This window comes from Cucurbita maxima, unplaced genomic scaffold (genome assembly GCF_002738345.1).
Source record: "Cucurbita maxima cultivar Rimu unplaced genomic scaffold, Cmax_1.0 Cma_Scf00008, whole genome shotgun sequence".
NCBI lineage: Eukaryota > Viridiplantae > Streptophyta > Magnoliopsida > Cucurbitales > Cucurbitaceae > Cucurbita > Cucurbita maxima.
Window position 1 is genome coordinate 1770472 of NW_019272024.1, and position 20662 is coordinate 1791133.

At 37.0% G+C, this 20662-nt stretch overlaps 5 protein-coding genes and 1 pseudogene across 7 annotated transcripts; 3 read left to right on the forward strand and 3 right to left on the reverse strand.

Moving 5' to 3' along the window:
* Positions 1 to 898: 898 nt before the first annotated feature.
* On the forward strand, positions 899 to 2438 carry LOC111483380 (basic blue protein-like). Its single transcript, XM_023129573.1, has 2 exons — positions 899 to 1175; positions 2034 to 2438. The coding sequence occupies exons 1-2, from the start codon at positions 1001 to 1003 to the stop codon at positions 2231 to 2233; spliced, it is 375 nt and encodes a 124-aa protein (XP_022985341.1). The 5' UTR covers positions 899 to 1000; the 3' UTR covers positions 2234 to 2438.
* A 2141-nt stretch (positions 2439 to 4579) lies between these two features.
* LOC111482995 (basic blue protein-like) lies at positions 4580 to 5848 on the forward strand. Its single transcript, XM_023129060.1, has 2 exons — positions 4580 to 4810; positions 5472 to 5848. The coding sequence occupies exons 1-2, from the start codon at positions 4639 to 4641 to the stop codon at positions 5675 to 5677; spliced, it is 378 nt and encodes a 125-aa protein (XP_022984828.1). The 5' UTR covers positions 4580 to 4638; the 3' UTR covers positions 5678 to 5848.
* Positions 5849 to 6364: 516 nt separating this feature from the next.
* Positions 6365 to 11768, reverse strand: LOC111482968 (pathogenesis-related protein 5-like). 3 transcript variants are annotated; one of them, XR_002718294.1, is made up of 6 exons: positions 11122 to 11768; positions 9880 to 9989; positions 9427 to 9798; positions 8709 to 9293; positions 8479 to 8585; positions 7301 to 7420 (listed from the first exon to the last, which is right to left on the reverse strand). XR_002718294.1 is itself a non-coding variant. In XM_023129018.1 (5 exons), exons 1-5 carry the CDS (start codon positions 11354 to 11356, stop codon positions 8580 to 8582), a joined length of 1308 nt encoding a protein of 435 aa, XP_022984786.1. In that variant the 5' UTR covers positions 11357 to 11768; the 3' UTR covers positions 8258 to 8579. The 3 variants fall into 3 exon arrangements, 2 of the variants coding, with proteins under 2 accessions (XP_022984787.1, XP_022984786.1); XM_023129018.1 differs by lacking the exon at positions 7301 to 7420 and having other exon boundaries at positions 8258 to 8585; XM_023129019.1 differs by lacking the exons at positions 8709 to 9293; positions 9427 to 9798; positions 9880 to 9989; positions 11122 to 11768 and adding exons at positions 6365 to 6679; positions 7716 to 7786 and having other exon boundaries at positions 6757 to 7420; positions 8479 to 8579.
* Positions 11769 to 12782: 1014 nt separating this feature from the next.
* LOC111482913 (transmembrane emp24 domain-containing protein p24delta3-like) lies at positions 12783 to 15567 on the reverse strand. Its single transcript, XM_023128946.1, has 4 exons — positions 15316 to 15567; positions 13522 to 13737; positions 13362 to 13438; positions 12783 to 13288 (listed from the first exon to the last, which is right to left on the reverse strand). The coding sequence occupies exons 1-4, from the start codon at positions 15514 to 15516 to the stop codon at positions 13144 to 13146; spliced, it is 639 nt and encodes a 212-aa protein (XP_022984714.1). The 5' UTR covers positions 15517 to 15567; the 3' UTR covers positions 12783 to 13143.
* Positions 15568 to 16014: 447 nt separating this feature from the next.
* LOC111483204 lies at positions 16015 to 18524 on the reverse strand (annotated as a pseudogene).
* Positions 18495 to 19234, forward strand: LOC111483158. Its single transcript, XM_023129311.1, has one exon. The coding sequence runs from the start codon at positions 18597 to 18599 to the stop codon at positions 19038 to 19040; it is 444 nt and encodes a 147-aa protein (XP_022985079.1). The 5' UTR covers positions 18495 to 18596; the 3' UTR covers positions 19041 to 19234.
* The last annotated feature ends 1428 nt before the right edge of the window (positions 19235 to 20662 follow it).

Genomic DNA, 20662 nt, shown 5'->3' on the forward strand with positions numbered 1-20662 from the left:
CACATTCCTATTTTTTAGGGTTTTTTTTTCCACAATTTCCTTTTAAATGGGTAGTTGTTGACTTTGAAATTTCAACATTTGCACCAATTTTTTTGGCTCTAATTTGTATAAAATTGTATAAATTATTTTATGAAATTTATGACTCGTTCCGTAGAGTGATAATAAATTTTCGAGAATTGAAAAACACAATAAAATACCATTTGAAAAACCCTAACTAAATAATTTTGTATTTTAAGAATAAAAAATTTGAACGTCTAATCTAAGTTTTGATCGATATTCAAATCTATAAATTTGAACCCATGATGAATTTAAGGATATCAATCTCTCACCAACCCAACATCCATTTGGTCAAATTGGTGCATTCATGGCGGTGGAGTTACATTATTTATCTATCCACTAGCGCCAAGCCGGTTATTAGAGTCCACTTTAAGTCTAATTTTCCATCTCATAATTCTTTTTCGAGTATTATCGTTTTAATATAAAAGATATATATATTTACTTGAAATTATTAGAAACCCAGTTCGCTAAGGTGATTCGTTGACCTTTATACCACCTTATGATCAAATATTACTGTATGTTCGTTGAAATCGAAATTCGAAATTACCCTGATCTCAATTTTGTAAAACTAAAAAAACCCATCTCTAATTAGAAGTTTTTGGGTTACAGTTAATTTTAACATCTGTAATAATATAAGGGATTTGGGATATCAACTCGAGCATAGTTAAATTGAATGACATCAATTATCATTATAAATAGGGACATCGGTGAGTCCACTTAGGAAAGCTACCAAACCCACATTCATTTTTTCCCAAATTCATCATAATTACAACGACCCATAAATTTTTAACATAAAGTTTTGTGCTTTTGACGATCTCTCCAAAACCCATCTCCCCATTTATAAAAAGGGTACCATTATCATCCATTTTCCCCACTACAATTCAGCTAACACTACGCTTTGAAGTCTTTGGCCCTTTGTTCTTGTTTGTTTTCTTGTTGAGCAATGGGTCAGGGAAGGGGCAGTGCGGTGGTGGGTGCGGTGGTGGTTTGTATGCTGCTGCTCCAGTATTCTCAGGTGGCTCGTGCAGCAGTTTATACTGTTGGAGGTGCTAAAGGCTGGACCTTTAATGTTGCCTCCTGGCCCAAGGGAAAGCGCTTCCGAGCAGGCGATACACTCGGTAACTTTTGTGTTAAGCACTCGAAAAGTTATTCTAAACTAGTTTTAATATAGTGTTCGACAGTCTTATAGTCGTATGCATTTAATTTGACCTGTCTGAGACGTGTCCCGAGCTGGGACTGTGTTTGTTTTCTAAATGCAATAGAACTTGTAACACATTTGTCCATAATCCGAGCTTGAACATGTGGCTCTTTAACTCTTTTTCCTTTCTAAATTTTTCCCTCTTTCAAACAACTCTAGTAGGGAGAAGTTTCCACACCCTTATAACTTCTCACTGTTCTTCTCTCAAAGTTTTCAAACGCGTCTAGTAGGTAGAGGTTTTCACACCCTTATAACTTCATTCCCGTCTCCAACCGATCACTGTTAGCTGATATTATCTCCTCTCCTTTCTGGGTTTTCCCTCAAAGTTTTTAAACCCGTCTAGTAGGAAGAGGTTTCCACACCCTTTATAAATTCGTTCCCCTCTCCAACCGACCACTGTTAGCAAATATTGTCTTCTTTCCCTTCTAGGTTTTCTCTCAAAGTTTTCAAACACGTCTGTTTCTACACCCTTATAACTTCATTCCCCTCTCCGATGTGGGATTTCACAGTCCATCTCTCTTGGGGGCCTAGCGTTCTCATTGGCACACCGTCGGTATCTAGTTCTAATACCATTTTTAAAGGTCTGAGTCTACCGCTAGTAGATATTATCATCTTTGAACCCTCCTAGACTTCCCCTCAAGATTTTAAAACACGTCTAGTAATGAGAGGTTTACGCACTTTATAAGAATTGCTCCGTTCCCCTCTCCAACCCTCTTCAGCCGACGTAGAATCTCACCTTTGTAACTTTTTGTTATAAGAAACCATTTGTTTTGTGCAGTATTCAACTACAGCCCAGCGGCACACAACGTGGTGGCTGTCAACCGAGTGGGCTACAGCCGGTGCATAACTCCAAGGGGCTCCAAAGTTTTCAAAACAGGAAAGGACCGAATCAAGCTGGTGAAGGGACAAAACTTCTTCATCTGCACACTCCCAGGCCACTGCCAGGCCGGAATGAAGATAGCCATCACTGCAGCTTAAAAACACCGCCACATCTTGCTTGAGAGTCCACCATTTGGATCAAATTTTAATGGATTAAGTTACTTAATTTCAAATGGGTTTTGGAGATTATGCCTTAATCGTGTTGAATTTGGTGTCTAATTAGACTCTCATGCAACAATCCTACTAAGAATATGAGTATTTTCTAGCTTAAATGCACCGTGGAATAAAATTTAATATCTTTTAACTTGTGTTAGTACTTTTTTATATTTATATTATTTCAAATTTGTATTTAAAATACTACGACTGATAGCTTGTAGTGAAGTGAGGCAACAACAATTTTGTTGTTGGTAGTGAACGATAATATTTGTCAAAGCTACGATGACAAACATGGGTCATTGTCGGAGTTGATCGATGGTGGGTAGTGGAGGAATTTGATGATGATGAGAGGTGGTAGTTGTCAATGGTGGTTTCGACAATCGCCGACAGTGAGCGAGTTGGAAATACTCAAGAGAAATGAAAGTAGTGTGAGGTTATTTTGGTCATTTACTATTATGTCGAGGTTGACGACATAGATGTCCACGTAGTGGAGTAGGAACAAAGAAGTCTTCCTTGTTTGCCTACATAAAATTATTTTTATATATTTTTTAATTTTTTTTAATGAATAATTTATATTAAAAAAATATATATAAACATTCTAATAAATTCAATAATATTTTATAAGCATGCATGTGGTTTCCAGCTGATTACTTCACACCACCGATCCTTAAGGAAGAAAGAAAGAAATGGCTCAGGGAAGGGGCAGTGCAGTGGGCATGGGTGCAGCCATGGCTTGCTTGCTGCTGCTCCAATACTCTGACATGGTTCGTGCCGCAGTTTTCACTGTGGACGACAATCATGGCTGGACCTACAACGTCGAATCCAGTCCTAACCAAAAGCTCTTCCGGCCCAGTGACACACTTTCTCTCTCGAATTTTCTCTCAAGGTTTTAAAACGTCTCTCTTATTAAAAGTTTCCACACATTTGTAAAAAAATGTTTCATTTCCTCCCTAACCGATATGCTCTCACAATCCACCTTCTTCTAGGCCTACTCGTTATTCTCTCTCTAATCGAAGTGGATCTCATAATCCAACCCCTTGTGGACTCAGCGTCCGTGTCCACTCTATTTGGGGTTCAGAGTTCTCACTGGCACACCGCCCAGTGACTTGCTCTGTGATACCTGTAACAACCCCACCCCAAGTCCACAACTAGCCGATAATGTCATGTCCATACTAGAGAGAGGTTTCCACCGCTAGTAGATACTGTCCGCTTTGGCCGTTTACGTATCGCTTGTCAACTTCACAGTTTTATAACATCTCTATCATAGAGAAGTTTACACACCCTTTCAAAGAATATTTCGTTTTCTTCTCCGACAGACGTGAGATCTCACATTTCTTCTTCTTCCATTTTTTCGAGAAGAGCCGTACCATTTATATTTAGTTAGTCCACTCTTTTTAAATATATATATATATATATATATATATATATATATATATATATATATATATTAGTTATTTAAATTCATTTTCACTATTTTTTTTTATTAAAAAAACTTTTAAATCCAATCCCCAACAATGTATTAACTTTTTTTCCTTTTATTTTAGAAATGGTGTTATATATATATATATATATATATATATATATATATATATATATACATATATATATATATATATATTTTTTTTTTTTTTTTTTTTGAGTTGTAGGGCATAAAAGGGAATAATTATAATAATTTGAGAAAATGAACAATATTATTATTGGACGGTTTTAAGTCAACTATTTGACATATTTACAATATTGACCATTACCCTAAACGCAACGTGCTAAGGTGTACTAAAGTCATTGGCCAATTACAAGGGCAGCTCTTTCTTTTCTTTTTTTTTTCCTCTTTTTCTACCCGTTGACTTAATTTGAGCTTTGACTTTTAAATTATTGATTAATTAAACTAAACAAAATTATTAATATTAATTTAGTTTTGACCTTTAAAAATATAAACCTAGATAAAAGCTACTAGAAATATCCATTTAATTAGAGTTTAGACCTGAGAGTAGCGAGAAACAGACAACTCCCATTAGCTAAATACGTCCAAAAACAAGACAAAAATTTATTCATCGTCTCTATTTTTGCCCATTTTATATATTCTAATAAGTAGATAAATTTGGGGCGGGACGGAGACATTAAAGCCTTTTCCGTCCCTGCCCCATAGACATCGAGACATCTACTTAGGATTCTTCCAATACTTTATAGTTATAAATCAAGCTTTTTTTTTTTTTTTTCTTCCATTATTAAATGCAATAAACCCTACATTAATGTGACTATAAAAAGGGCCAATATCCCTTAGTTCATCTCATCCACCTCTTTTCCTTACCTCTAACTAAACATAGAGTTCCTTTAAAGTTGGAAAAGAAATGGGTCAGGGAAATGGCAGTGCCATGGCTCTCACTTTGTTGATTTGCCTGTTCCTCATCCAATCTGGGATGGCTCAGGCTAGAGTCTACACTGTTGGTGATGCCCAAGGCTGGACCTTTAATGTCACTAGCTGGACTCGGGGCAAGATATTCCGTGCTGGTGATGTCCTCGGTAAGCTTCTCGATCCCAATAAATTGTTTTATACTCGTTTTCCTCAACTTCATATGTGAGATCCCACACATTTCTTATATGGCTGTAGAAAACCTCTTTCTAGCAAATGTGTTTTAAAATTTTGAGGGGAAGTTCGGAAGAAAAAGCCTAAATAGAACAATATCTGCTAGCGGTGGGTTTGTGCTATTACAAATGATATCAGAGCTAGATATAGGGTAGTATGTTTGTGAGAACGTTCAGCTCCCAAGGAGGAGTGTATTGTGAGATTCTACATCGGTTGGAAAGTGGAACGAAACATTTGTTATAAAGACATGGAAAATCTCTCCCTAGCGCAGATGCGTTTTAACACATTGAAGGGAAGTCTAGAAGGGAAAATTCAAAGAGGATAATGTCTTTTAGCGGTGAGTTTGGGTTGTTACAAATGGTATCAAAGCTAGACATCAGGCGGTGTGCCAACGAGAATGTTGGCCTGCAAGGAGGGGTGGATTGTGAAATCTCACATCGGTTGGAGAGGAAAAGAAAACATTCCTTATAAGAGTGTGGAAAACCTAAACCTGTCCATAATAGGCACGTTTTAAAACCTAGAGAGAATAATATCTCCTGACAGTAGGTTTGGACTGTTATACCATAGTTATCGTACTAAAAATTATTTTGAATGCAGCATTCAACTACCCTGTAAAAGCACATAATGTGGTGGCGTTGTGGACTAACAAGGTGGCCTACAATTGGTGCCTGAAAACGAGAGGCTCGAAAGTTTACCAAACGGGAAAGGATAGAATCAAGCTCGTGAAAGGAGACAACTTTTTCATGTGCAGCTTCCCAGGGCACTGCAAAGCTGGAATGAAGATCGCGATTAAAGCTCTTTAGAACATATGATATGATATAATATAATATAACGTAACACAAACATTAAAAAGCAAATTATTTTTATGTTTTAATTTGTTTTCTTTAATGTGTTCTTGTTGTAATGTTTTTTGTTTGGTTGTTTTAATTTTGATCATATTATTGTTCTAATTAAGTGTTCTGCTCGTCCAGAAATGGCTTCGATTATGAATATTAAATAAAATTAAGAAAATATTAAATAATGGAATTTTAATTATTATTATTATTATTATTTTCTATTATTGAGTTAGAGTTTTAAAGGGGTTATTGAGCTCTCCAAACGTGTAGGCATGTCTTGTTCTGAGGAGAGAGAATATCCTTTTTTTTTTTAATTGTTAAATTATAAGTTTACTCGCTTAAATTTATTTATTTGATTTTAGAACTTTCAAAATTATTTATTAATTAAATAGAATTTTAATTTTGTGCCAATTTATTCGATATTTTTTTTTTAATTTTGGAATTACTATTGGGTTTTATTAACATAGAGTTCAAATTTATAATTAATAGATTAATTATTTTTTTTAAAAAAATTGTAGAAATTATTTTTAAAAAAATTAAATAATTATTAAAGAAGCAGACTATGACTAACCCTTAGTATGATATTGTTCACTTTAAATATAAGCTCTCGTGACTTTGTTTATACCAATAGAGATAGTGTCACTCACATATATATTCACAACTTTTCCCTTAATTAGCTAAAGAATTAGCCCATTCATAATTGATTATGAATATGTTTGAATGTTCGTGCTAGAATGAACAAACAAAAAAAGCTAGGAAGAAAAAAATGAATTGAAATTTTAAAAAGAGTTAATTTGGGAGAGAACAAGCATATGCTAGAACAAAATTCCAAATTTTAAGATGAAGAGAAAAGTGAGTATCAAGTTTTGCCATCTTTGGGAGATTGATGATACTAATGTTGATGCCTTCGAGCTGTCAACGACGCTGCATGTTAGCTGCTTGTCGTGATATGAACACACCTTTTGGTTCCTACGTTTCAAAAATCATTTTTAAAAGATTAGTTTACGGGTAGAAATTTGAACCTCAAATCTTAATAAAAATGGTACCTGGTTGCACAAAAGGCGACAACGTAGTCAGCTGAGGAACATGTCAAGATGCTTGTAGGATCATCGTATCCAAAACTATAGGCAGCTGGGCAAACTTGCTTGAAACTCCTCGAATAATTCGTCGGTAAACATGTCATTGGGTTATCAAACTGCCCGGTGCAACAGTACTCGCCGGTATGGAACACATCGCAGGCGCTCCGACACGCCACCGTCTTCCCATCCTCCTTCACCGCCAGCTCCGGTGGGCAATTGTCTCTCAAGTCTCCATCGCACCCCGCCGAGCTGCAGTTTCCTTTACCACCCGATGGTTGTATTGCTACCGGGAGATTGAAGCCATCCACAACACTGACATCATAGTAATCAATAGAGCCAAGGGTAAAGTCAGCAAGGGTGGAAGGCCGGCTTCCCGGACCAGTACAGTTCAACACTTCCCCACAGCCACCGGTCTTACATTTCCCATTTCCATCCTTGTCGAAGTCGCAGCCTGTTCGTGCCCATATCCGACCGGTCCACGAGTCGGGGATGGTGTAGACGGTGGATTGGCCACGCTTGAGGGAAAATCCACTGCCGGTAAAGTTTCCTCCGGGTGTGATGGCAGGCCATATTGTATCCTTGCATGAATTAACAATGGTGAAAGTTCTTGTACTCTCTGAGATCCTAGCAGCTGTGAGAAGATCAAAACATAGTCAAGTGCGAGCATTAAGAACATGAATAAAACATCAAGCTTTGAACTTATTTACCAATGAAAAAGAAGGTGAAGGAGGTGAAGAAGGAGAAGAAAGCCATAATATGTGGGTGAAGCTGGGAGTGGAAGCCATGGGAAGAGATGTGAAGCTTTTATAAGATCAGTAATGGAAGGAAGAAGAAGAAGAAGAAGAAGAGGAAGAAGAGTAGGAGGTAAGAAAGAGAGTGAGAAAAGCTTCCTTGCTTAGATAGAGAGCATAAAGATCCAATGATACCTTGCTCTATCAAATGCTCTAACTCTCCACTATATCTCACATCCATTTCCTTTCTCTTCAACCATGATTCTCTATAAGAATAACAAAAAAAAAATATATTCCATTGAGTAATGGTGAATATACATAATCCTCCAAGTTTGGCATGAATGATCCAAATCTCTCATTCATTTTTTAAGCTAAAGCTAAACAGTGTAACAGAGAGAACTCAAACATCCGACTCTTTTGAATTTATACAATTACATTCATGAGCAGGGGGCGGGAAAGTGGTGGGCAGCGAGCGGGTTTTGATGAAGAAGAAAGTTGGGGAAGGGTTTGTTTCTTCTTTTAAGACTAAAGAAGAAGAAAAGGATGGTGGTGGTGACCATCGCCCGAGGACGGGTGAAGGGCGGGGAGGAGAGAGATTTTTATTATCATTTTGATACGTGAACTCCCATTATCGGGTTTTCGTATTCTCGTTAATTCAGTGTTCAATTTTAAATGTTCGTTCAGGATGAGATTCATTAACGAAAGATGAGCCATTTGGAATGAAGCTGGGTAGTATGTATGTAAGTAGGCATTTTGCTTTCTTATCCAGTTTCTTATTTCAGGACTGTACAGCTTAGCTTAGCATTCAAACTCATTTCATAATATATTACTAAAACATATAGAGCCAGCAGGAGTTGCTTCCCTTTGGAAGAACAACATCCCTATTTCCTATGCAGAGTTAAAACAGGGGAAATATCTCCAGACTCTATACTGAATTTGTCTGGGGTGAAGAAAAGACCTGTTTGTTATTACTCGGTACAACCAAAAATGAGATTCCGATCGGACCTCGATCCTCTTGTGTTCTTCGTATCCTTCAGACGACTGTATGCTGATTGATTTTCAATCCTACAAAGATGAGAAAGGAATGAGTTGTACTCTGATAGATATAAATGAATTGATTCTGTGCTAAGAAATGTGTATCCCACATCCTTTCAAGTCTATAATCAAACAAAATATGTCAAAGCTTACATGATCTGGATGTGAGGAATGTGTGGGCTGCCTAACTCTATGCGAATCTTCCTTTGTTTTCCCTGGTTTGTAGCGAAACAGCAGCAGAGATGCACGTGGTGATGATACCCGGGGTTGATCAGCTGGAGGAACGACGATCAGTCTTGTAGACTTCGGATAGAAGATTGGAGGCATTGAATGTTCATGAGGGGAAGGTGCAGGAACCATAGAAAGGGCTGGAGACGAGGTTTCACAATTTGCTTGAGGCGGGGAACGATTTGCAGGTGGTCGTGCAGATCTCGATGGCTGTGGGGCACTCAGTAGTTCTACATGATCACCAGGTGCTGGGGCAGGAGCTGGAGAAAAACTCGGTGGCATAGCCATGGAGGTTCCCTTTGGATAAGAAGGCAAACTGATGCCCTTGACTTCTCCAAAAACAGAATAATCAAGGCCGAGATTTCTTTCGGAAGAGGTATTAATGATTGCAGCCAACTGCTGTAATCTCTGCGTCGTTATGCGTCCCAATTCCGACGAAATAGAAGCCTGAACAACTACGATGGGCTGCATCGTCGAGCCAATCTTGTTTGTTATTTGCAAATACACATTCTGTAGAACAACAAAGAGGGGAATCCAACATCCATTACTCAACTTAAAATTTCATCACAACTTATGATCTGATCTCAAGGTCTAAGAGCTAATATTCAACAAATTCGAACCATAACAGGATTGGTTTCAGTACCTCATAAGGCCTCAGACACAATTCCAACTTAAACTGGCTCATGAACTTTGCAAATTTGTTGAGTATTTCAGAAATGGAGTTAGTCAGAGTGAAGTTAAATACGATCTGGGGAAACTGCCAAATCGAAGCATGTTGAAACGGGATTATAGAGATTCCCCCTGGAAACTTGAGGATTTGAAATGTCGATGGCTGTCCAAAAATCGAAGTCGTCAAAGTAAGGTTGGATTTGTGAAGGAAAAGGTCATATAAAGACGATCTCAGCAGACTTAAGGACACTGGATTTATTGGAGTAGTAATGTATTCAGAAAGAAGACCAAAAACCACGTAAGTCCTGTTCGACTCACCTAAATCGTGCATCGACAGAACGGAAACCTGGTAACATAAACGACGCCCCTTAGTCATAAATGACTTTACTTATAAAACTAAATTCAAAACATTAACAGAGCACAAAACCTTCACGTTTGGTATGTCTAATTCACCATTGATATCAAACTCTAATCTCTTGATGTGAGGGAGAAGCTCCTCGACTGGCTTTTCGAGAACAAAATACACCTGAACTGTAGCTGGAAAAGATAACAAAAACTTTCTAAGCAACAAAAATTCACAGAACATCCAAGTTGAAGCAAAAGCAAAGTTCAGTTTGTTGCTGTCCAGCAAACTATGAAGTAAAAGTTTCAAAGTTAGCTAATGCCTCGTGAATCTGATTCGATTTGTACGGATTAAAGACTTGAAAAAGAAGAACACACACCCGATCCCTCGTGAATCTGATTCTAACCAAATAGCCCACAGAAATCCAAGTTGAAGCATAAGCAAAATCTGGTTTTGTTGCTATCAAATAGCTATAGTGTAAGAGTTTCAAAGTCCGATCCACCAAATCGTCCTGACTCCGATTCTTCTGGGAATATGGTTCCCTGAGCTAAATGGTATGGAAGGAATATGATCCCTTTTACTATGTTCTAAATCATACAACTTTTGGTTCAACTTTCTTCCCATGAGGAAATTAGATTCCATCATGAAAGAATGGAACCAGCATTAAGAACATCGTTATGAACAGAACAAACGATCAATATCGAAACTAGTGGTGGGCTTGGCTATTATTCCTTTTTAGTGTTTGTTTGCCCCAACATCTGAAAAATATTGCAAACGTTCTTTCGAGTAGTAGTATCAGTGTGTGTCTCGGTTGCTGATACCCCATACAGTGAGAAACAAAAGTGTAATATCCCAAACCCACAGCTAGCAAATATTATCCTTTTTGAGCTTTCCCTTTCAGGCTTTCATTAAGGTTTCTAAAACGTATTTATTCGGGAGAGGTTCCACACCCTTACGAGGAATGTTTTATTCTCCTCTGCCACTTCAACATTTATGATAAACTTGTTGACCTAGTTTAACTAGTTTAGATAAAAACCACTAAGAACAGACAAAACAAAGAAGATAAACATAAAAACCAGCTTAAACCAGGATTAAACCTTGAGATATGGCCTCTCAACTTCATAATTAAAGGACCCATCAAAGTAACTATCAGAAATTTGTAGATCAGATGAGTTTATCTATAAACGCTTCCAGATTTACAATCTCAAGAGACACAGATAGAGCACAAAACAGAACGATCATTCAAAAGCATTAGAAAAGTATAAAATCCCATCAAGAAATTGCAAGACAAATAAGAGCAATCAAGAATCAAAGAGACATACGTACCACTGAGTTTAATGGCGTCTTTCGCCTCAAACCCTAAATTTCTTTCATGAAGAGGAAGAAGCCAAAAGAATCCAGGGAGAAACACCGCAAATCCCAAAATCAAAACGAACAAACACTTGAAATTCAACTCCGTAGAAACCCTACGAAACGCAATCGAACATTCACGACAAAGAAACCCAGAAGAATCCTCACGGCGGTGCTGCTGCGGCAGATTTTGATCTTCCCCTTTCCCCATTTGCAGAGCATCTGTAACAATCGCCCACGGAAAACCAAATCGAAGCCGGTAAAACGCACTAAAAAACAAAACCCTATGTGGATTCTTTCAGAAACAGCCAAAATTTGCGAACAGAATTGGAATAGATTGAAGAGAAGAGTAAAGGGGAAGATGAGAATAAAGAGAAGAGAAGGTAAAGCAAAGCTTGTCCAACAAATGGAGATCAAATGGAACTGTCACTCACTACCTTTCTGCAAATTCTTAGTATCCATTGATTTTAGAACGAATATCAAATGGACAAAAGAAACGGATTTTTAATTTTTGGGTTTGGCGGAAATTTGATGAAATGAAGTAGAAGTCGGTGAGTTGATCAAGGATTCCCATTTGGAGATTAGCGGGAAAAGGAATATCCATTTGTAACTGCAACTTGGACGGCAAGATTCAATGCATGTATTTAGAAGTTCATCACAGCTGTTCAGAAAAAATAAATGCGGACCGACCCGACCCGACCCGACCCGAGGTTGTGGTTTATAAGTTAATTTAAATAAATTTAAATTTTACAAATTGAATTATTTCATAATTCTTATTCCGTTCCATCCAAATTAAGTGAATCAAATCAAACCCAAGTTATTTTTAATTTTAAAAGATTTTTTATATATATATATACACAATTATATATGTATTAAATTTTATTTTATTATTTATTTTTCAACCAATTTATTTGGAAATGGTCAAAATAAATATATTAAAACGGACTACAAATTAACATTTACATTCTACTTACTCGAACCAACCGAACAAGGTTTAGGTTTAAAATATGCACAAACTCAACTCAATATATGTATCATTAACTAAGAACTTCTCGATAATTTTTTCTTCCTCTACCTAAAATGCTACCTATCTCACAACAAATTAACTAACTCGTGTTTGTGCTGTGTTCATTGATATCGTGCAAATTTTGATATGATTAAACTTTTATTTCATTCAAACGAGAGTAATTATGAGAATATGATAACGTTACAACTATACTAATAACGTTCAAAGTTAAGAGTTTTGGAACAATCTTCTATTAAGTGAAATCATGGGAAATTAATTGAGCAACTAAATTTGAATCTAGAAAATATGAGCACTAAAACTAATTAACCAATCTATTCATTTTTCTCTTTGAGTCGATACCTAATTTTTGAAATAAAAATGAGCTCTTCAACTAAAATTCCGGTAGCTTGAAAATAGTAATCTCGGTACAATAATATTAACTTATATATACTTTTTATTACTAAAAATACAATAATAGTATATTTTTTTTAGTACAACAAATTGGGTATGAAGATTTAAACCTCCAACTTTACCCGAAAGAGTACAACTCAATTACCATTGAACTATTGAACTATACACACTTTGATCAACAAACAAACCCTTGAAATCAATATACGTACGGTCAAACAAATAATCAATTTATGTATATCATATAATGCAGTTGTGTTCGATTTTAGATGACGAGATACAATGAGTGTAAAGATGGAAGGACTCGAACCTTTGAATTATTAGCCAACGACAAATGTCAAAACAAATTGACCTTTCTTATGGGTATCTCTAAACATTTTGACGATCAGTTTATCTAAGCATCCTCTGATCATAGAAAGGATGAAGAACATTGAATCTTAAGAATCAAAACTCACTAAATTCTATCAGAGCTTTCAAAGCAACAAAGAACAACAAAAGTTCAGTTCGTACGAGGAAGGAAAACAAAATATGTAGATAACTTAACCTTCTCTTTCTGCAAGAAGAGTAGTAGACTTACAGGTTCTCTAAATAAGCTTTCTCTTCTGAAAGAATCGCTTCAAGAACCATATCTGTAGAGTAGAAGCAATAATGCAGACACCCAACGACATGATACTATACAACGCAACTCGTGCGTTTGTTCTCTCGCTCACCGTCCTCATATCTGCTTCTCTGTAAGGATTCAAAATGTATAAACGAGGGTCGAAACGGGTCACGGATTCAGGAAAGTTAGTTAGTTAGTTACCTGTCCCTGAGATAAAGTAGATTTTCATGGATAGCTTCGACCGCTCCCTCGAGTTTCCGTAGCTCGAGTTCAACGCCCTAAACGAGAACAAGGTTGAGGCATTAGAATGGATGTTACAAGTAGCAGAGAAATATGAAAAGGTGAAGAGGGAATTAGGTGCCTCAATCTTCTCTTTTTTTGCAACTGATTCCCAATCCTTGGCAGCAATCCCAGTTCTCCAGTCAAGGTTCACACTTATCTCAAAACCAGGTTCAAGTTTTTGGTCAGTCAACCAGAAACAGACTAGGTAATTACCAGCTTCAGTGGTTGTAAATGCAAACTGACTATGTGTTATGTTCTCCGCGTGATGAAGAACGTTCCCATATGGCGATGCCACCTGAACGAGCTCACCATCAATCAGTAAAGTGCAGAACAACAACACACAATCAAGACATCAGAGGATCATACTTTCCCCACACATTAAGCAAACTCGAAAGTTATGGAATCATAATGAGGATCATACTTTACAAACTCGAAAACAGAATCATTCCCCACACATTAAGCAAAAAGCATTGCTTCGCACTAGAATTGTACGCGCTCGCTAATCAAGTCTTAAAAATTATGGAATCATAATGAGGATCATACTTTACAAACTCGAAAACAGAATCTTTCCCCACACATTAAGCAAAAAGCATTGTTTCGCACTAGAATTGTACGTGCTCGCTAATCAAGTCTTAAAAGTTATGGAATCATAATGACGATCATACTTTACAAACTAGAAAACAAAAACTTTCCCCACACATTAAGCAAAAAACATCGTTTCACACTAGAATTGTACGTGCTCGCTAATCAAGTCTTAAAAGTTACGGAATCGTAATGAGTATCATACTATCTAACATGTTTGACATCATTGAATAAACGAACATTTCACCACCAAATGATAGATATCAATTTCTTAAAAGCAGGCACAACCAATAGACAGGTCATGAACAGTCACTCTATCAATAATACAGTTCAAATGCTGTAAAGAGTCTAAGCTTCCATAGGAGTTGATCAAGTTTTAGATTAAGGGATCAAGGAAAAACAAGTTAAAACCAAGAAATAGCACAGATCATATTAGGAGAGACGCTTATTTCCTAAGATCAATGACCTTTTCAGATGTTCAACAGGGATATGGAGATTAAAAAACAACCCCTCGACGATATCGACCAAAAAACTGGTCAAAACATATTATCTAGAGACTTGAATTGAATTGTGAGTAAATATCTGTCACTGTCAATACCACCAAAAAACCGTTGAACTATGCACGCTTTAACAAATATTAATGTTTATGAGATAGAACAAACAAACTCTTGACATCAATGTACGTGGTCAAACAAATAATCAATGTTCGTATATCATATCATGCAATTGTGTTCGATTTTAGATGACGAGATACAACGAGAGTGAAGATGGAAGGCTCAAACCTTTGAATTATTATCCAACGACAAATGTCGAAACCAAGTTTTAGATTGAGAGGTCAAAGAGAAACAAGTTAAAACCAAGAAATAGCACAGATCATATCAGTAGAGACGCTTATTTCCTAAGATCAATGGCCTCTTCAAGATGTCCAACAGAGATATGGAGATTAAAAAACAACCACTCATCGATATCCACCAAAAAACTGGTCAATATATATATATATGCAGCCTCTAACGAAGAATTATTAAGCAATTTGCATGATATGTGCATCAGCAGCAGATTCCCAAGGTATTTCACTTCCTATTGAATGTTTTGAAACAATCTTCACAGCCAAAATTAGAAATCAAACAAACTACAATCGTATGAAAAGCTCAGAAGAAATAGATCAAATCTCTAGGCATTTCGAAATGGATCGTTCAAAACCAAACGGGAGAAGACAAATCAACAAACAAATAGCACGAAATAGAAAATCTCAAGGAACTAATCAAAGAGATTGGCGAAGAATCGAAGAGACCTTGGCAGAAATGGTGGGAGCGTTAGTTTGATCGGCGACGACGACATAATCGGCAAGAACCACGACGTTGTTCTGGATTTCCTCGGAGACGCACTTAGTCACAGATGGAGGCAAGCTCAACCAGATTGAATGAGCAGTTCGAACAAAATCTGAGGCGAGGAAACAGACCACGAACAACGGCAACACCACTTCCCGGCGCATGATGTGTCCGATCAACAAACTTTGAACTCAAAAATATGAAAAATAAATCCCAACTAAAATTTGATTTTGTTTTTGTACTCTAAAAAAAAAAAAAAATTTAAAAAAATTAATAATTCATATAAAATTGTGATTTTTTTTTTCTTATAATACAACTATATAAATATATATATTTATATAATTTTTTAATTTTTTATTATTTATTCTTCACACCATATATTTTCTACAAAAACACATATTATATATTAAATATTTTTAATAATTTATTTATTTTTATCAAGTATAATTTTTTTTAAAAAATCTGATCAACCCAACCCAACCCGATTAGATTCTAAATTTATTTAGGTTAGATTTAAATAAAAGAAAATTTATATATTAAATTGTTTTATAAATTTCTTAAATTTAAATTATATTTAGTAATGATAAAATAATTATTTTTGTTTACAATTATATAAACACGTATTTATTTAATTTCATAATTATTTTTTTATTATTTATTTTTCACACCACTGATATTACACCACAAAGGCGAAGCCACTGTAATATTTTGGACCTGAAAAGCTTCTCGAACTCCGCCGTGACGTTGAAAGTAACTTGAAAAACCTCCGGCGACAATGCCACCAAAACCGATGTCTTTCCGGCCAGTTCTTCCACCAGAGGACTCTTCAATTCAAATTCCCAAATGTTAAAACTGTAAGATTCAGAAAAGAAACCCCCCCCCCCAAAAAAAAAAAAATCGAAGCTTTTTACTGTTTAGCTGTGATAATGGAAATGCACTCCAAGCCTTCTTCTCCGGCGACTTTCCCGGCAGCAAAGTATTTGGGGACCAAAATCAGCTGACCCCTTTTCACCTCTGCATCAATTTTATCCGAAATTCCGACAATCTGAATATTCCCTGATCCCTTTTCCACATAGATCAGTATATCGGCCGACTCAGAGACGTACACCGGCGACCGGACGGCATTGGCATCTAGCTTTTCGAGAACTACGCTCAACCCAGATTGGCCAATGTATGGGAATTTAGATTCAGTTACCGTCGTGACAGTGGCAGCGCCGCCTCTGGCTCTGACGTCCGGCGCGGCAGCGTCGATGTTATAGACCAGTTCGCCGGAGTTTTGGGGTTTGGGGAGGAATGGGTCTGTTGAATTCCGAAGATTAGACCGCCGGACTGGCTTTTGAGAAGCGTGGCGGTTTCTTCTTGGTTTAGAGAGAAGACTTTTCTGATGTACTCCGGTGAGAAGCCTTGAAGAAGGCCGCGGGGGCCGGAGAGAAGGAAGTAAGAGATGTCACCGGGGATATGAGCGCCGTCGGTTCCACCCAAAAAGATGATTTCCAAAACAGAGTCGCCGTCGTTGAACCACCACGACGTGACGGCGCTCGGCACCGGAAGCAGATCTCCTTTTTTATCTTAACCACCGCCGCCTCCTTCGACTTGTTTGGAAACAGGTATCCGACAACTCCATTGTCGCCTAAAAAAAACATGCTACAAAAAAACATCTCCACCCTACTGTATTTCTTACTTATAAATTTATGATTATTTTGTAAATTAGTCAATATGAAATTCTCCTCCAACGTATAATAACCTCGAAGAATGTAGCCCACTTTGAAGCAATCGGAATAGTGAGGAATGGCGAAGGCGCGAGGGCAGAGGAGAATGCGGCCGGCGACGACGTTGGCTTGAGCTAGAATGGGATGGTCAGAAGGCGGCCATTTGTAATATGATCCAACTTCTCCTTCCAAAAACGGCTTCGGACCATGGAACAGAAAAAGAAAAATAATCTAATCTAATCGTTCCTATATGAATCGATTAATCGATTGAGGACGACCAAAATGTGTTTATGAACTATAAAAGAGTGTTTGATATGAGGTTTTTTTAGGGTGTGAATAAACGCGAACATTCAAAACTCAAGTTTGTTTCCCAACTTCAAAATGGGAGCTTTAATTATGTACATTGATTTTTAAATAAATAAATAATTATATATATATAATTATTTTTTAATAAATAATTCCAACCCGTCTAATCAATCTAACTCAAACATTTGATTATTTAATTAGAGTGGCGGCCTTGGATGATCCACATCTCAGAGAGTCAGACGCTCATCAGCACATTAAACTATCCATATGACTAAGAGCCCTCACAACCCAGGTACAACAACACAATTATTAGGGGCACACTCTACCACTAAGCTAATTGTCCGTCGTGCAGGCCTCCTACTGGGGCCCGCCTATGCCATAAGCGAGAGAAACCTCATCCCTCTCTTTCTTTTTTTCGCCCCCCATGTGGCGACGTGAAAAAAGAGATCTTATCAACTTGTTCCGACTGAGGATAATAAGCTCATGAGCTTAGTCTTATTTTACCGTTGAGAAACGAAAAAAGACTTCCATCTCCAAGTTTAACTCTGACGTAGCTCGCTTTTTTTTGGACGTGACTGAGTGTCAAACCAAAATATCTAACAAGGTATTAGCTCTCCCTGAAAAGAGGTGATCTAGTAGCACCTCCTAGCATGACTACCTAAGACTTCACTCCAGTCAATTTAAACTATTATTAAATTTAAAAATATCTTACTCCATATCATTAAGGTTAAATTAATAAAAATATTTTAAACGCGGTCTTAAATTTTTAAAAATTTTAATAATATCCTTAAACTTTAAAAAATAATTAAAAAAAAAAATTGTTACATTAGTTCTAGATAAAAATAATCCGTTTCAAAAATATTTTTATTATTCAACTTTTTAAAAAATATATTAAAAAAATACATGTTTAATAAAAAAAAAATTATAGTCAATATATTATTTTTAATTTTTTTTTATATTAAATATTTTTGAAACGGGTAAAAATGTTAATAGTGCTATTATTTATTTATTTTGTTTTTAAAAAGTTTAATATTATTTTTAAGATAAAGGGGAGAATTTAATATATTGGGCCAAGATTCCATCACTCTACTCTGCAAGTACTGTTCCCACCTTCTTCCCCACCGATTCACAATTCCTTCCTTTTTCCGATTCTCCATTATCAACCACTCAATACCTACTTTTCTCCTTCCCTCTCAGATCTCAAAATTTCCCCCAAAAACCCTCTCATCATGGAAGCTCTCATCTCCCAGTTCACCTTCCTCTCCGATCAAGCTCTACACGACAAGAATTTCGATCCCTCCACCATTGAAGACCTCATGAAGCTCTTCGAGATCGAAGCCTACAAGTCCTGGGCCGCCAGCGAGCTTCAACTCCAGAACGAGGCTCAAGAAGCTGAGATCGCGATGCAGCAGGCTGAGGATTATCTCGATTCTGTTATGGAAGACGCCATGGATGAGTTCAGAAGGTTCGAGGAGGAGTTCGATCGGATGGCTGAAACCGAGCTCCAGGAACTCGTTGACAAATCTGAGAAGGCTCGTAAGATGGGTAGTTTGATGGAGAAGGCCGCGGCGATTGCTTCCAAAAGGTACATGGAGGCGGCCATGAACTCCGCCACCGCTTCCATGAGATCTGCTTGGAAGGCCATTTCGTCCAATAAGGTTCATCCGTCGTGAAGCCGCGCCCTGTTTCTCTGGTAATTATTACTTGCTTTCCATTTCTTGTTCAATTGAAATCTATTTAGGTTTTCAATATCGACTCTCTGGAAATTTGGATCAAATCCTTGTATTCTACTGTAAAATTAATGCATAAATAGGCTACAATTCCATGCTTCAATTCATCAAGCCTCCTACATGAGTACTCTGTTTAATAGATACAAACTGCATTGTGATAACGCTATCAGAAGCCTTCTGATAGCAACTCTGCTTACGAAAAGAGGAGTAAAAAATTTCTGGAACTGAAAAATTGATGCCCAAGTAGCTATCCAATTCATCCTTAAGCTACCCAATGTTTGTTCTAACTTGAACTGAGAAATTCAACCGTGGGGATCTAGATTTCATGGTGGTTCTGAGAAATGGAGTTTGATCGACTTACTTGTTATAGTTGTTGGGGATAGCTGCAAAGGGAGTCTCATGTTGGCTAATTTTGGGGATGGTCATTCAATCTCCATTGATGGCAAAAGTAAAACTATAAAAGCTTAGGCTCAGAGTGGATAATATCATACCATTGTGGAGGATCGTGGTTCCTAACATGATATCAGAGTCATGCCCTTAACTTAGTTATCTCAATAGAATTCTCAAGTGTCGAATAAAGAAGTTATGAGCCTCGAATGTGCACTTAAAAAAAGTGATTCAAGTGTCGATCAAAGGGTGTACTTTGTTCGAGAGCCCTAGAAAAAGGAGTCGAGTCTCAATTAAGGGGAGGTTGTTCGAGGGCTTCATAGACTTCAAGGGAGTCTCTATGGTGTTACTTTGTTTGAGGGGAGAATTGTTGGGAGGGAGTCTCACGTTGGCTAATTAAGAGGATGATTATGAAATATATCTCTATTGGTACAAGGCCTTTTGGAGAAACCAAAAGTAAAGCGACGAGAGCTTATGTTCAAAGTGGATAATATCATATAATTGTAGAGGTTAGTGGTTCCTAACATGGTATCAGAATCACGCCCTTAACTTAACCATGTCAATAGAATCCTGAAGTATCGAACAAAAAAGTTGTGAGTCTCAAAGGTGTAGTAAAAAAAAGTGACTCAATTGTCGATCAAAGGGTGTACTTTGTTCAAGAGCTCTAAAGAAAGAAGTCGAGCCTCAATTAAGGGGAGAATGTTCGAGGAGTCTCTATGGCGTTACTCTGTTCGAGCGGAGGATTGTTGGGAGGGATTCCCATGTCGGCTAATTAAGAAAGATGATCATGAGTTTATAAGTAAAAAATACATTTTCATTGGTATGAGATCTCTCGGGGAAACCAAATACTCTAAATGGATAATTTCATATCATTATAGAAGTTTTAGTTTCTCTAGTTTCTAACGAACCATGAAAAAATGGAGCTGGATTGACTTCCTTGTTAGGGTTTGATTCTTTGAAGTTCAAGATCAGGCAAGAACATGCCTTTGACGTTTATATGATATAAGAAGTGCACGTAACTAAAATTAATGGTTTTTTTGGTCGGTGCAACTTCCACTCTATGATGTTAAAACTCGAACTGTAGTAATGAATTTCAAACATCGATAGTCAAAGAGAGAATTCTATAGAAACGTTCAATAATATGTATGTATGCATGTATGTAAGTGTATATGTGTGAG

Coding starts and splice junctions, on each gene's coding strand:
- LOC111483380 (XM_023129573.1), top strand. CDS start 1,001: ATGGGTCAGGGAAGGGGCAGTGCGGTGGTGGGTGCGGTGGTGGTTTGT. Junction 1,176..2,033: donor CCGAGCAGGCGATACACTCG/GTAACTTTTGTG, acceptor TGTTTTGTGCAG/TATTCAACTACAGCCCAGCG.
- LOC111482995 (XM_023129060.1), top strand. CDS start 4,639: ATGGGTCAGGGAAATGGCAGTGCCATGGCTCTCACTTTGTTGATTTGC. Junction 4,811..5,471: donor CCGTGCTGGTGATGTCCTCG/GTAAGCTTCTCG, acceptor TTTTGAATGCAG/CATTCAACTACCCTGTAAAA.
- LOC111482968 (XM_023129018.1), bottom strand. CDS start 11,356: ATGGGGAAAGGGGAAGATCAAAATCTGCCGCAGCAGCACCGCCGTGAG. Junction 9,990..11,121: donor AGACGCCATTAAACTCAGTG/GTACGTATGTCT, acceptor TATCTTTTCCAG/CTACAGTTCAGGTGTATTTT. Junction 9,799..9,879: donor TAGACATACCAAACGTGAAG/GTTTTGTGCTCT, acceptor TTATGTTACCAG/GTTTCCGTTCTGTCGATGCA.
- LOC111482913 (XM_023128946.1), bottom strand. CDS start 15,516: ATGCGCCGGGAAGTGGTGTTGCCGTTGTTCGTGGTCTGTTTCCTCGCC. Junction 13,738..15,315: donor CTCCCACCATTTCTGCCAAG/GTCTCTTCGATT, acceptor GAGCTCGTTCAG/GTGGCATCGCCATATGGGAA. Junction 13,439..13,521: donor CAAAAAAAGAGAAGATTGAG/GCACCTAATTCC, acceptor GTTCTCGTTTAG/GGCGTTGAACTCGAGCTACG.
- LOC111483158 (XM_023129311.1), top strand. CDS start 18,597: ATGGAAGCTCTCATCTCCCAGTTCACCTTCCTCTCCGATCAAGCTCTA.